At 45.2% G+C, this 15735-nt stretch overlaps 2 protein-coding genes across 2 annotated transcripts; one reads left to right on the forward strand and one right to left on the reverse strand.

The window, feature by feature from the left end:
* Positions 1-1036: 1036 nt before the first annotated feature.
* LOC115689468 (probable inactive receptor kinase At2g26730) lies at positions 1037-4956 on the forward strand. The gene is made up of 4 exons (XM_030615509.2): positions 1037-2439; positions 2663-2953; positions 4062-4289; positions 4441-4956. The coding sequence occupies exons 1-4, from the start codon at positions 1449-1451 to the stop codon at positions 4884-4886; spliced, it is 1956 nt and encodes a 651-aa protein (XP_030471369.1). The 5' UTR covers positions 1037-1448; the 3' UTR covers positions 4887-4956.
* On the reverse strand, positions 4926-8043 carry LOC115689467 (pentatricopeptide repeat-containing protein At5g55740, chloroplastic). The gene has a single exon (XM_030615508.2). The coding sequence runs from the start codon at positions 8006-8008 to the stop codon at positions 5408-5410; it is 2601 nt and encodes an 866-aa protein (XP_030471368.1). The 5' UTR covers positions 8009-8043; the 3' UTR covers positions 4926-5407.
* Between the last annotated feature and the right edge of the window lie 7692 nt (positions 8044-15735).

Consider the following 15735-nt stretch of genomic DNA (forward strand, 5'->3'; position numbering starts at 1 on the left):
AAATTAAAAAAAAGAGAGGCAAAGATCTTGAAACTTTTCCCTCAATTTCCTGCCAAATTTGCTCGCCAAATGGAAATTGCTAGACAGCCATGAGGGCAAAAAACACACATGTTGACGTCACGTGTCGAAAACCCATTTCACGGATGGTGTGCCAAACTAACATGCATGGACGTAGATTTCTTTTCTTTATAAAGTTCAGAACACCCATCTTAAAGAAACCGACGCAAATGGCCCTAAACTATTGTCAACGTGAAATATCGTCCTCGAACTTTTAATTTATTCAATGTGGTCCTTAAATTTTGATTTAATATGTTCCTGAACTTTTAATTTTTCAATATGGCCCTTGAATTTTGGTCTAATTTTCAATTTGGTCTATGAACTTCTAAACATTTTCATATAATCTAAGGACTGCAATGAACATATACCAATAGTATAGTGACCACATTGAACAAATTAAAAGTCTAGAGACAACATTGCACGCTGGGCCAAATATCAGGAGCCACATTTGGGGACCTGCTGTATATTTGACCAAAACTCGGGGACCATTTAAGCTATTATCCCTGAAAACTACCGCAAATAAGATGGAAGACTACTTTGGCATCCGACATAACTCGCGATCTAATATTAAGTAGCGTAGATGGCTATTGCCACTCCTCTCGAGAGTGTCGGCAACGGGCAACCAACAACGATGAGTAAGGGGATAATAACATAAATGGATCATGAACGTTGATCCAATATATAATGTGGTCTATGAGTTTTTAATTTGTTCAATATGATCTATGTACTGTAGCTCTATTTGTAACGTACGAGTAAAGCCAAGTCAACACTCCAACGAAACAGCACGAAACCAGACAAACCGAAACGGGTGCAATTTGTAGAAAGAACTCGAACGACGAAAGCGAGATGGGAACACATTGAATTTCCACAGCCACGGCCGTGGGAGGATGGCATTTATGATTGTTGCAGGGATCTGTGATTCTCACTGTGGCCACATCCACACGTTTTTTTTTGTCTTCCTTCGAGCTCTCACATCACCACCAACGTCCCGCGAATTCCGACGACGACTGCCGCCGCCGACGTCGGAGAGAGCTCGAAGACGCCGACGACGACGATTCTTACTGCGCGTACGATATTTTTGTGCGCAGTCAAAACACCCACCTACGTTGCTTTCGTTGACTCCTCAATTCAACGGGCAGGTATACGCTATAGAAAGAGAGGGTGACGTTTCGTGAACCGTGCCAGCGAGTTTCTGTACCGTTTCACCTCACCTCTCTCTGTCGAAGAGCTCTTGCTATGGCTGGTTACTGGGGGACCCCGCCCGGAAACGGCCGCCGCCGGCCACCGCTCGCGAGACCCGCTTCGTGAGACGAACGGCGGAGGCAACGGCGGAGGCGCGAAAACGAGACAGGACCCGTTTCTCACTGTATGATTGTGTCTGTCCGACGCAAATGGCAATTCCCATGATGCTGTTGTGCTCGATGTCACTCGTGCTCCTGAGCGGGTTCGCCGGCTCGGAGCCGACGCGGGACAGGCAGGCGCTCCTCGCCTTCGTCGGACAGATCCGGCAGAGGGGCCGGGTGCGGTGGAACGACTCTGCCTCCGCCTGCGACTGGGTTGGGGTCAAATGCGACCCGGGTCGGAGCTCCGTGCGTTACCTGCGTTTGCCCGGGGTGGGGCTCGTCGGCGATATCCCGCCGGGCACGATCGGCCGGCTGAGCGAGCTCCGGGTCCTGAGCCTCCGCTACAACGGGCTCTCGGGTCGGGTCCCCTCCGACTTCTCCAACCTGACGAAGCTCCGCGGCCTCTACCTCCAGCACAACGCGTTCACCGGCGAGTTCCCGCCGGAGCTGACCCGACTGACCCGGCTGGTCCGGCTCGACATCTCGTCGAACGGCTTCTCCGGCCAAATTTCATTCGCCATCGACAACCTGGCCAGCTTGACGGGCCTGTTCCTGGAAAACAACAACTTCTCTGGCGAGCTGCCGAGCATCAGTGCCAGCGGCTTGCGCAGCTTCAACGTTTCGAACAACCGCCTCAATGGCTCGATCCCCGCAAGCCTGTCCAAGTTCCCCGTGTCCGCATTCGCCGGGAACCTCGCCCTCTGTGGCAGGCCGCTCGAGCCCTGCACGCCGTCGCCGTCGCCGTCGCCGGCGGCGACCCCTCCATCACCTCGGAAGCAGCGCAACAGACTCTCCAGAACAGCGGTCATCGCCATCGCGGTCGGATCCTCATTGTTCGTGCTCCTCCTGCTCCTGCTCCTCTGCTTGCTCTGCTGCAGAAGACGGCGGAGGCAGCCGGCGAAGCCTCCAAAGCCGCCAGCAGCGACTGCGGTGGGACGCGGTTCTGCGGCGGCAGAGGGCGTGACGTCCTCGTCAAAGGAGGACAACACGAGCGGGTCCGCAGAAGCTGCAGAGAGGAAACAGCTAGTGTTCATGGGAGGTACGAGCCGTAAATTCATTTTTATCTACACGATTGATAATTACAAAAACATACATCGACAGGGGGTCTTAAAGTTAACGTGAATTGATACGAAACTGAAATCGCAACGCGAAATTCAAATTAGCCAAATGTGGCAATGTTATGTTCAAGCAAACAAAAAATGTTGCGACACGAAAATGGACTCGACACCCAGAAATTTGATGCGCGAACGGGGAATTCGCAGGCCCAGGGGCTTTCGACCTGGAGGACCTGCTGAGGGCGTCGGCGGAGGTGCTGGGGAAGGGGGGCGGGGGGACGTCGTACAAGGCGGTGCTGGAGGAAGGGACGACGGTGGTGGTGAAGCGGCTGAAGGACGTGGCGGCGGGGAAGAGGGTGTTCGAGGAGCATATGGAGGCGGTGGGGAAGGTGAGGCACGACAACGTGGTGGAGCTGAGGGCGTACTACTACTCCAACAACGAGAAGTTGCTGGTCTTCGACTACTTCCCTCTGGGAAGCTTGGCTGCTCTTCTTCACGGTACGTGTGCTTCTTGTTCTTCACACGCTCATCTGGTTTACACGCGACTCTAGAAGTTCCTTAAGCGCCAGGGACACTTTATTCTTAAGGTTAAGAAATGATAATTCCAACCCGTGACGAAGATCGATTGAGTGATTAAGCGCTCGGTTCAGGTGCGGTAGATAATAGTTAGAGATTTTCCCAATTAAGTATGTTGATTGAGAGTATATAATTTAGAAGGAAATATATAAAAAACATGATTTCATCCAATGACAAGTACCTCTACTTTTTGTAAATGACTAGTTTCACTTTTCTTTTGGATTTGGAGATAATATTTCATGATAAAAAGATCAAATTGCCCTCTTTATAAATCCCCCCACAAACTCTATCCTAGTTTCGTATCTCCACGCCTCGACTGCACACACCTCCTTGGTCGCAGTGATAGCTCGTGACCTTGTTCTAAGGTCACGAGCCACCATGGGCCACCTCGACTGGGTGTCGGGTGTATTGTAGCCGGCACGGAGCGTAGTTGATGACGGCGAGTCAGGAGGCATCGGACATGGCAACAAGGGCTGTCGGCAGCAGCCGAGCTTACCATTTGACCTTCCTTCGAAGGGTTTTTGCATGAATGCGGGACATTTAAGATTCGGTCGGGGCTGTTTTCACCAACGAATCGACGTTCTCGCAAATGAGAGCTACTAGGATAACCGATGTGGACATGCAAATGCAAGTGGTAAGGCGGCGGCGAAACCTTAAATGTATTCATGGAACGAGTTCTATCCTCCACTCACTCACATCAAAACAAAAACCGAACACGCAATTGAAGGACCCAGCTAAAAGGGACCAGCTAAGGAGCTATTGCCTAGTCCACAGGATGCGTCCTTCGATAGCAAGAGGATGACGACGAGTCAAACCCAATCCTTAAACTCGTTTATTGTTCAACTGAGAACAAGGTGTGGTCCAAACGAGCAGTGTGCCATGAGCAGTGTACGGGCATCGTCTTGGTTCTCCGAGTCAATTTTGTCCAATTTGGGCTCCTTCCTCGTTCACCACATTTGATGATATTTGCTCAAACGAAGGATTACATGGTGGCAATTAACCATCCCCCGCCACCAACCTTCTCCTGCAGGTAGCAGAGGCTCGGGCCGGCCGCCACTCGACTGGGAGAACCGGCTGAGGATCGCCATCCACGCAGCGCAGGGCCTCGCCCATCTCCACTCGTCGTCGGTCAAGTTGGTCCACGGCAACATCAAGTCCTCCAACGTCCTGCTCCGACCCGACGGCACCGCGGCCGTCTCCGACTTCGGGCTCGGCCCGCTCTTGGGCCCAAACGCCTCCTCATCCACCCGGGTAGTAGGTAGGAGCGACGCTTTCCCGTTGCACGATGTTATTCGTTTTATTTCTTATCCTTGTTATGGCTTCGATGTATCATGTTCTCGCATCAAATTTTCTCTTTCTATGTCATTCTTGTGTTTGAGTCTCTCTCCCATGTTGTGCTTGAAATGTAGGCTATCGTGCCCCGGAAGTCAATGAGACGCGCAAGGCGACGTTCAAGTCCGACGTGTACAGCTTCGGTGTGTTGCTCCTAGAGCTTCTCACGGGGAAAGCGCCCAATCAGGCATTGCTCGGCGAGGAAGGTATCGATCTGCCCCGGTGGGTCCAGTCCGTGGTCACGGAGGAATGGACGGCCGAGGTTTTCGATGTGGAGTTGACGAGCGGCGGTTATCAGGAGGACGAGATGGTGCAGGTGCTGCAAATCGCGATGTCGTGCGTTGCCATCGTACCAGATCAGAGGCCTCGAATGTCGGAGGTGGTGCGTATGATGGAGGAGATGAGGACTAGGAGCGAAGCCGAGGAAGGGACCAGACCGCCGTCCGGCGATCCATCGAAAGGATCGGACGGTCACGCTCCACCTATAGAGATGAAAACCCAGCCTGTAGGATCCACATCTTGAGCTTCACATCCCTTGCAATTCAAAATGGATTTTGGAGTGTTTTGAGAGAAGGCAATTTTATCCATTCAAATCGGCCACCACATGAAAAGTTCTATAGGCTTGATAGAAACAAAGTAAGGAATTTTGTATAGCTTAGCATGCGATGATTAACTTGGATGAACGAGAAATTTGCGCTTAGATACTAGAAAATTTAAAAAAATTTCTCAAGGTATAAAAGATTTTCTGCAACAAGAGGAACTCAATGATCTAAACAGAGAAAGATATAACCTTCAACCATGGTCGTCTAGTTAATACCACTGCCATGGCGCCCGAGTCGTCTCCTTGGTTCTCCTTTTCTTCAACGTGTGGACAAGCACTCTTCACTAGTAATTACACATGCTCTGCAAAAACTATACACTTCGGCATGTCCTAGAGAAACGGCAACCTTTCAAGGTACATGCGATCTCGCAACTTCTGCAGATGCCGAAACACCGGCATCCAGGGAACTCCAATTTCGCCATCGACATGTCAGATGTTGTTCATTATAGTTTCGGCTGTCGAATCAGGAAGTCCCACGGTTGGAAAGTAAGGTGTTCACCCTCGCGAATCATAGGATGTTTGCAGGATTGTGCCGATCGCATTTCCACGTCTAACAACACCAACACTGCATATATCTCACTGATTTCCGCACGCGACCTGTCTCCGGCGAGGAACACGTGAACCTCTCCCCTGACTTGAATCCAACTGCTCCCAGGAGTCTTCCTTAGTCCTTTCGATTTCATGATTCCCCTCACCTTAGACACTTCATCCCACTTCCCCATCATTGCGTATGAATTAGAAAGTGCCACGTAATTTCCCGAGTTTTCGGGTTCCAATTCTCGCAAATGTTTGGACAAATACTCCCCAAGTTCGATTTCTCCGTGTTCTCTGCAACCAGCAAGCAAGGATCCCAGAATACGTGCATCTGGCTCATAAGGCATTGTATGCGACAAGTCAAATGCTTCTTCCAAATAGCCGCACCGACAGAGTAGATTCACCACACACCCGTAATGCTCGATACTCGGCTTCACATGGTAATTGGAGACCATGTCATTAAAAACGTCCATAGCTTCATTTAGCAGCCCAGAATGGTTGCATGCGGTCAAGACATTAGTAAATGTGATGCCATCTGGTTCGAGACCATCGTCTTTTAGATGTTTGTATAGTGCTAGGGCTTCATGAGCTCGACCATGTAGTGCATGACCCGAGATCATTGCATTATAGATTGCGGTATCTTTGATTAAGATTGTACCAAAGAACCTCTTTGCTTCCTCAGCATTTCCACATTTAGCATACATGTCTGTTAAAGATGTTGTGATCTTACAGGATGAAGCGAGGTTATGCCGCAAGACATAGGCATGGATGGCTCTTCCCAATCGAAGCGATGCCACATCTCTGCAAGCAGAAAGCACGCAAACAATGCACACGATATTAGGTCTAATACCAGCTTCTTGCATTTGCTGAAATATCTGAACTGCTTCGTCGCCAAAGCCATTTTGAGCCAGGCCAGAGATAAGGGTGGTCCACGTGAGCAAGTTGGGCCGAACACCGTGAGATTGCATCTGCGAGAAAAAGTTCTTAGCCTCGTTAACCTCTCCATTTCTCAGGAACCCGAGAATCAACGAGTTCCATGATATCAAATTTGGCAGCACCCCTTCTAGTTGCATCTGATAGAACAATTTCAAGGCCTCACCACTTGCACCGAGGTCAGCATAACCAGCGATCAGAGTATTCCACATTATAAGGTCTCTTCTTCTGGTAAAATCAAAAACGTCTCTCGCAGACTCGATTCTGTCACAAGCAGAGTACATTTCCATAATGCTACTCGAAACCACAACATCATCTTCGAGATTATTTCTGATACAATAACCATGAGCCTCTTTACCAAGTCTTATATCTCGTGTCTTGGCTGACGCAGAAAGCAGAGATGCTAACGTCACAGAGTCAAATCTCAAGTGTTCAAGTTTCATTTCATCGCACGTTTCCAGTGCCTTCTCCACGTGTCCATTTTGAACGTATCCAGATATAAGCAAATTCCATGTCACCACATCTCTTTCAACCATCCTGTCGAAAACCAATTCAGCATCCTCCATCAGACCACTCTTAGCATAAAAGTTTACAATGGAAGTACCTAGTATCTCATCCAGTTCTAATCCTGCCAAAACAGAAATTGCATGCCCCTGCATGCCCTCCTCGATGGCACCTATATTTGTCGATGCCGAAAGGAAGCTCGACACAGTAACTCGCGTGGGCTCGATACCTTCGACTCTCATATCATAGAACACATCCATCGCTTCCTCGTTCATCCCATTCTGAACATAGCCGACTATAATCGAGTTCCAAGCGACCGCATTTCTCTCAGGTATAGAATCGAACACCTTGCGCGCGTCCTCCAAAAGCCCACACTTCCCGTAAAAATCAACGAGACTACTCGCCACGAAGACACATCCGCCAAGACCCATCTTCTCCACATATCCATGAACCCCTTTCCCGAACCCAACCCGCATCAAAGCCCCGCACGCCTTCACCGCATTCGGGACCACGAAATTGTCCGGCGAAACACCATCTTCCCGCATCTCGCAGTACCCAACCAAGGCCTCCTCACAGAGCCCCACCCTACAGCGCAACCCCACAACGGCGGCCCACGAAAACACGTTTCGCACCCTCAGCCTGCAAAACAAAACATCCGCAGCGTCCACAGCGTCGCACATCGCATAAAAAATCAGTAATTTCGTCTCAATGTACTCGCTCCTCGCGAAGGACTCACCGCTCTTCACCACCCGAGCGTGCACCTGGCGGCCCGCCGACAGAGCCCGCGCGCGCACGCACCCCTGCAGGAGCTCGCCGTACACCTCGGGCCCGGGCCGGACGTCCCGGAGCTCCATCTGGGTGACCAGGTCCACGGCCTCCTGGACCCGGCCGTCCTTGCAGAGCGCCGACACGCCGGCGAAGCGAGACTTGCGGGCGACTCTACGGTCGATCTCTGCATCCGAGGAAGGATTGGCGAAGTGGGTTTGAGTCGAATTGCGAGGATTTTGGATCTTGGCATGCCTGGGCAGTGAAGGTTGTGGGGTTGGTGTGGTCTTGAGCGGAAGAGAAGCCATGCATGCATGGGAGATGGAGAAGAGGAGATATGGCTGGCTATGGCGAGCGTAGCTGGCTGCCACAGAAAGCGGGAAGGTCTTTCTCGTCCATCCGTAAATATCTGACCGGAAAAGTCCAATTTTTTTTTGTTGAGGTATCAAATAAAGAAAAATTCATATACCGTGTAGTTAATATTTGGATTAATACCACTAAAAACTACAAATAGGTACATCCGTGATAAATTTACCATTCGTTAGTTTCCGTTAAATTTTATCATTAAATTGCTGAGTTTGATAATAAGTGGCAGTTGACGGATATACCAGTCTGGGGTTTTACTCATCCGTTTGTCACAGGTTTACTAATTTGTGACTTTTCGTGGTATTAATCCAATTTAACGGAGGGTAAATTTGTCACAAGTATACCAGTTCGGGGTTTTTGGTAGTCAAAAAATTAGTTTTGGGTAAATTTGTCACAAGTGTACCAATTTAGGATTTTTCGTGATATTACACCCTTAATATTTTGAAAAAATTGAAATATTTTAGGCTTAACAAGTGTCTCGTGTTCTTTAATGGCCTTATACTCTAAAAAGAACTCTAATTTTAGCTCTAGTCTCAATTCTATCCGGATTCAATTCAATAGCAGACCATAAATAACTGCTACATTGTTGTTTGATTTATGCGGTGCGGGCATAGGTATAAACTGCGTTAGTTGGGTGCATCGTATCCTCGGAATTAGAAGCAATCGAGCCTAAGAATTGCATCAAGATCCAACAAATTAAAAAAAAAAAAAGGAAGAAGACCAGAGGAATGTTTTCTCTTACTCACACTCCTCTATTTCTAAGAAGGGCCACAAGGCAACGAATGAGAAGTTACAAACCCAGAATCTTCACCCAAACCAGTACACAAGAACAGGAGAGAAATCAAAGACAGAGATCTAGGATGGAGTCCACAACTTCCAAAGCACAGATTTGCTTGTAGTGTTGTCAATACTCCTACGTACTTCATCTGCAAAAGCAGAGACGTAATGAAAACTAATTGCACTGTCAAAGTAAACAATCAGCGATGCACTCAGCTTAAGGCAAAGTGGCTCTCTTCAAAGTCCCACAGAATTTTGTTGAAAAACCTGGGATTTTGACTTTCCTCTTTTAAACACTCAGTTTCCTCAACCTGTCCCTCCTACATTGATCATGAATTAAGTTGATTTGGCATTGCAATCTTAAAACTTTATATCCCCCTCAAGCGAAAATTAACCAAAAACTCTCCGCCTAAATTTTCTAAAAATTATATTGATAGGTTAAAAAAAAAATAAAAAACTCTACACTTTCACGACGAGTAGTTGAATAGTAGACATCAACTACGAGAGCTCAATAGGCTATTAGAAGATGGCACACGATATATGAAGGATTAATCGCACAGACATGTACCTTTTTCTTGGTATGTCCATAACAAACATCAATTAGAACCATTCTTTTGACAAGCGTTATTAACCTTAATCACACATAGGAAAAGCATGGAATTACTATAGTCTATTGGGCTGCGCATTTGGCCCATCGGGTCATAACGTGTTGGGCTAGGCAAGACCCAGTCACCCGAGATGAAAGGTCCACGTGACAATTGATGTTGATATCCAAGCTGCTTTTCAGTTGGACTTATCTTAGCTGCAAACACTTCCAGTGCTTTTTCAGTGTGATTGATTAATGGACAAGTTGAAAAGAATGGAGAGAATCCTCACGATTTGACTAATTCTATAGAAATCAAACTGAGAAAATTCGTCCACAGCGAGAACAAAACAATGAAATTATTCATGATAAACCCTTGCAATAATCGAAATCGACCCTAAAAGAAACGACGAAATTCGAAAGGGCTGAAATGGCGCACACTAGCGCGCCAAAATTACAAGGCAACATCCGAAAAAACATATGGAAGAAGTGCATTTCCAGGTCGAAAATGAGGTCAACGGTGCCCTCTAGAGACAGTACTAGTAGGGTGAATGGTTCTAGGTTAGAACCTAGAACCTACTCCGTCAAAACCGGTTCCCTAGTTTTTGGAACTTGGAACATATCCCACATAACCTGAAACCTGTAACTTACCCTATCAATCAGTTCTAGGGTCAATACGGGAACCGGCCAACTTTTTTTTTTCATTTTTTTAATATTTAGTTAAGCAAAATAAAAATAAACACAACAACAAAAATCTTCATTTGTCAATAACAACAATCCATAAAAAATGAACACGTAAAATAAAATAAATAATTAAAAGTTCAAAACACATAACCACAGTTTATTGGTTTCTAGTTCCCGGTTCCATTCTTTGGTTCCCGGTTCCCAATTTGGTTCTTACCAAGAAATCGGGAACCGAACCGCGCAGTACTGGTTCCACTTTGTTTGGAAACCGGATCCGAATCGGTAATCGCGGGAACCTGGAACTTGATCAGTTCCTATGGCTGGTTTGGTCCGGTTCTCGATTCTACCCTGAACCCATACTTACCTCTAGGGGTTAGTGGGTTTACCTCCATAAGCATTCTCGATTTGATCTTTTGGGCCCCATAACTCCATCAAACTAAAAATTAGCCTATCAAAACAACAATATTGGTCGAATTTGATTTAGTTTCGGACTTGTTTAGTAGGCCTAAATTTATTTGTACCCTTTCAAAAAACTCTTCAGCGACCACAATGACTTCACCTCTTCATTCATGTTAGTCAAGAGCTAATCCCAATCCTAAGACAGTGAGATCGATGTTTCAAAATGGCTGACAAGGAAATCGCGTGTCAAACTTTACCGGATGCTTGAATGGCCAAACTTCAAGAATCACTCACAACTCATCGCAGTAGTATCTGGTAAATCCCATTCAGTTTACAAATTGTAGCATACCCAATATCATCGATTACAAAATTTCAAATTGGGGTTTTCAAATTAGGGTTTCTGTGTGCGCCCGAGAGAGATACAGAGAGGACGTTGATAAGATCAAGAAAAACTTGCACAGTGCCTACACGTTTATATATTCCATCACTCACTGGCGACCACTTTCGAAGAGCCTGAGGAAAGCAGGTAATCCCCCCCCTGTAAAGTTGCAATCAGAATCCTATGATAGACTCCCAAAAGAAACAACACACACATCCCCATTAGAATACCAAAAAACTTCCCACGATAGGCATAAAGAATCGGGCCTCCTCGCCCAAAGAATATCAAGAAGATAGTGCATGAGTTCCGCATTATGTTCAGCCATGCAGCGACTGACACCTTACGTGCGGTATCGGTTCAACGGTGGAAGAGAACTTATATCGCGTACTTTGTGTTGACGCCCGTGACAGCAATAGGTCAAAACTCAAATGCTTGTTTAAATGTATGTATGTACATATATATATATATATATATATATATATATATATATATATATATATATATATTTGTATATTGAGAGAAAAGTGGGGTTGTCTTCAAGAAGACTTGTACAAATGTTGCCTTTCTCCAATTCGGAAAATTCGTCTTTTGGTAAGAGGCCGACCAAAGCGATTCTAATTCCATCCTCCACTCTCTTTGGCTTCAGATGCTAAAAAATTTTTATTCACCCATCATCCCAATTCCTATCTTTTGGTCAAACATGTGCAAATGCAAGTACTCGAAGGAAAGGGCTTGTGATCGAATGGAGCTCCACCGCATAGCACGCTAAGGGGGACCCTCAACTCCAACCGTTGGATTTGGGTGGAAAATGAAAGGATTAATCGTGCAAGCTCGATCGAGCAAATGATTTTCTTATGCTTAAGAAACGATAAATGGATGAGTATATAAGAAGACCTAATATTTTTAGCGAGAGTGCAATTGAGAATCAACTTGGGTTTTTTTAATATTTTGACGTTTAGAAAGCGGCTTCTTTTGCTCTTTTTAGTAAGAAATTTCTCATTTCTATGAGCTTAGTTTAGTGGTTAAGGATGATACGAGTATATGGATGGAAAGAACACGGTAAATGTTTGGTTCTTGACCCCCCAAACTGAATATTTTCCGGTGTTTGTTTAAAGGGCCACTCATTTAGGGTTTTTTAGCTTGCGCCTTATAAAAAAAAACTAAGGGGTAAATTATTGGAGTATCTTATGGGCCCAATATTTACCTCACTTGATATGTAGTTTCTTTTTACTAAGCTATGTTGGTTGGAGGGATTCAGAAAGAAGTATAGGAATTGAAGAGGTGATTTTATAGATCAATTCATTTGGTTTATTCGGGTGAAACGAGAGAAATTATATGTAGGTGCTTCTTGAATCCCTCTTAATATCTCTTTAGTCAATTAATGAGTTGTAAATCACTCAAAAAGTGAGATGACTCGAATTGATGAGTATCGTCCTTCATTTCTCTTCCCATCTAATCACTCCTACTAAACATAACATAAGCTTAATCACTTCTATTCCGGATGCAAATATGCTGTCACTTGTTCTAGTCCCGTTTGTTGTCTTTATCGTATTATTCGTCCATCCAATTCTAATTCTCACCACAAGTACCTCCAATACCCCCACTAAACCCTAGCTCACAACCCCTCGAACCCCCCCCCCCCTCCCCCGGCACCCTTGCGGCTGCCGCCGCCTTAGATAGGAGGTCGAGCGACTCGAGCCCTTGAATTTGGAGGTGTCGGGTCCTCACCGGTCGAGTGGGAACTCGATACCAGCATTGGCGGATTGGCATCCTTTGACTGCGTTCTCTCTTCCTTTTTTTTGTCACCACGGTAATCAGCAAAACCCCTTCCTGTTCTCCCTCATCACTTCATTCAGAAACAATGTCGAGATAAACTCACGGTTCAAAAGCGTGGGGGGCAATCGAAAAGGAGAAACGAAAGACAAGAGCACAAAGCATCATCTCATTAAGATAACTCTCGAGAATCCAAATAATTTCAATCCACCCCCTACAGCTAGCCATCAATAGAAAATCGAAAAAATTCCGATGCTCCGATTTGGAATCTAATCCAAAATTGTGGGTGCATGGAATTTAGCAGAACCATTGAAAGAGTTTCTCATCCTCATCCTCATCATCATCATCATCATCAACCCAAAAAAGATAGAATTTTTTTTTAAGCTCGTTGATGGATTCTTCGTAGAAACCTCACCGCCCGTAAATGTACTCATCATAGTCTTAGCTTTCCGTAAAGCCCTGGAATATCTCATTTAAATGCAACATAAAGGCAATGTCAGTCCATACTCCTCTCCTCTTTTCCCTTTGTTCTCTCTTTCTCTCTCCCTTTCTTTTTTAAGTATAAAATCATATTCCCACTTTCTCAAACCAAGTTGGACGGAATTTTTTCGAATTTTGAATTCGTGGTCTTCCTTGGGGGGTCGATTCAGAAACCCTAATTGATTATTGGATTCACGAGAATTAGAATCTTGATGTTTTTTCTTCCTTTTACTCGTGTTAAAAATTTAGTCGCTATTCCGTTTAATCGGCATCAATCTCGTCACGGGCATAAACGATTGGTCTCTGCCGTCTCTGAATTGTCGATATAATTACATGATGCGGTACTCGATAGATGATTTTTATATGAGATACGTCTCCTTCTCGAGGACTAGATGCCGACAGGAGACCGGAATATTAGGGCAGAAACGAAATGATCTCGATTACTTTACTAAAAATCGTGACCTAATTTTTTTTGGCCCAAAAAAAAATGAAAGACCGAATTGACAATGGAGCATTTAGCTGCCACATATGTTGTCACCCCTTTATTTCATTCGTGGAGTGGAAGTCTTTATTCCTATTCTGGTCTCTGATCCCCACTGAGAAAGTCTGCTAGTAACCCTAATTAATTTATTTGACACTTTTTAAGTTGTGAGAAAATTGAAGAGAAAAGGTTTCGGACCTAATTTATATATAGGCTCCTCCGGCAATAATATAGGGGCTATTTTTTGTTCACTAAAATGAAAATACGAGGACCAAAGTTGATCATCTTTGGAAAGTACTGGGACCAAGAATTCAATTATGTTAGATGCTTGTACATACGCGTACGTGCCACGTATTAATAGTCGGTGCTGACTTCGCAATTTTTGGGCAAATTTCGAATGTAAATTTGACGGAATGACTAGAGAATTAAAAATGACTAGAGTTTTGAACCACTTATAAACCTGTTAAATTGTATGATGATAGCATATTATTAGGTATAATGGATAAAATTTGTTTTTTAACCAGGCCAATTACAGACAAGTTACGTAAATTCTAAATTCTAAGACACGTTCCGGAATTTTTTTTATATAAATCTTCCTCATTTATTGCAACTACTTGAAACTATTATGTAAAATCAATAAATCTTGTACAAGATAGTTGTTTTTCAAACTTGTCCTACACTTCAATCCTAAAACTTTAATTTCCATCACGATAAGTCTTCAAACTTATTATAACTTCGATCCACTTTGAGTCCTTCCCTCAATCACACAAAAAATTACAAAATTACAGTTTTAGAATCAAACTGAACGAACTTCACAAATTTTAGAACTTGCCCCATAATTATCACATGATGACTGTGATCGTGTGGCTCGAACCATTGTACCATTTTCAACATGTTCAAACATGCCGAACAGATTAATGTGTTCCTCATACGCAACACATTAGAATACATTCAGACACTCTACATGTGGAAGCGTCTCTACGAGTTTGTTTGCATAGGAGTTCACATATTAAGAGCTTAAAAACGCGCCATGTGGAGTTGCGCGTGATTCGGAAACATCGTGTTCGGGATGACATTGAGCAGAAAAAAAAAAGCCTCGGAGACTGTGTTACACAACGGATGAAAATTCAAACCCATCCCATCATATTACGAATAAAGAGCGAACGTATCTTTCAAAAATAAATGGGTCTAGAAAAGACTCAGGCCCGCCGGACCCGTCGGGCGATCCGGTGGTCCATTCGAGCCCCCAACCCCGCCACCACTTGCGGCCATCTTCAGCTTCCACCAATTAGCAAGAACACATGTTGTTGTTTTTTCAGTTGCTGGAATTTTCCGGCACAAACCTCGGTGTCGATTTTCTACAAGGATTTCCCCATTCCCCAAAGAAAAAAGTAAACAAGAAAACGAAAACAAAATATAAAAAAAAAAAAAAAAAACGGCAGGAGGAGGAGGAGGGGGGGAATATTCTCACCCGGATTTTTGCTCCCAGACAAAAGGGATATTCAGAAGGACGATATGGGGGAATATAGCGCCACGTGTCACGAGGGGAATCTCTTTTTACAGCTCCTCTCTCTCTCTCTCTCTAGAGAAAAGGGGAGGGTTGGAGGCTTGTACGAGAAGGGTGGCGATGGAAAGCGACCAACCATCATAATTGCTGGCTCAGGGAATTTGATGCACTTCCCTTCCCTCGTCCCCCTTTTGCCTTTGCCTTTTCCTTTCGTGCGAAAGGCGTGTGTGTTCCTCCTCCTCCTCCTCAATTCTCGTCTTAACCCCTAAACCAGAAAAAAAAAAAAAAGGGGGGGTGAAAAAGAAGAAGACATTACAGGTAAAAAGAGGCGAGTTACTGTTGCTGCTGCTGCTGCAGCAGCAGCAGCATGTGAGTTTAGGGTTTTGGGCCTTATGCTCGAGCGGGTGTCAAGATTATCGTCCCATGATCAAATGCCATTCATGCTCAGCTGCTCATCCCTCGGTTCCTAGGCCTCTTGGTGTGTGTGTAATGCGTATAGACACGTATGTACGCGTGCGTGTACGTGCGCGGGTTCGAATGTACAGATACCGTAGCAATTCACGACCCTTTTTACTTCGTTTTCGAAGGCTTTGCCTAAACTCATGT

The sequence above is a fragment of the Syzygium oleosum genome, unplaced genomic scaffold (genome assembly GCF_021117445.2).
Source record: "Syzygium oleosum isolate NSW1041296 unplaced genomic scaffold, Sole_v2.1 Sole_v2.42, whole genome shotgun sequence".
Taxonomy (NCBI): domain Eukaryota; kingdom Viridiplantae; phylum Streptophyta; class Magnoliopsida; order Myrtales; family Myrtaceae; genus Syzygium; species Syzygium oleosum.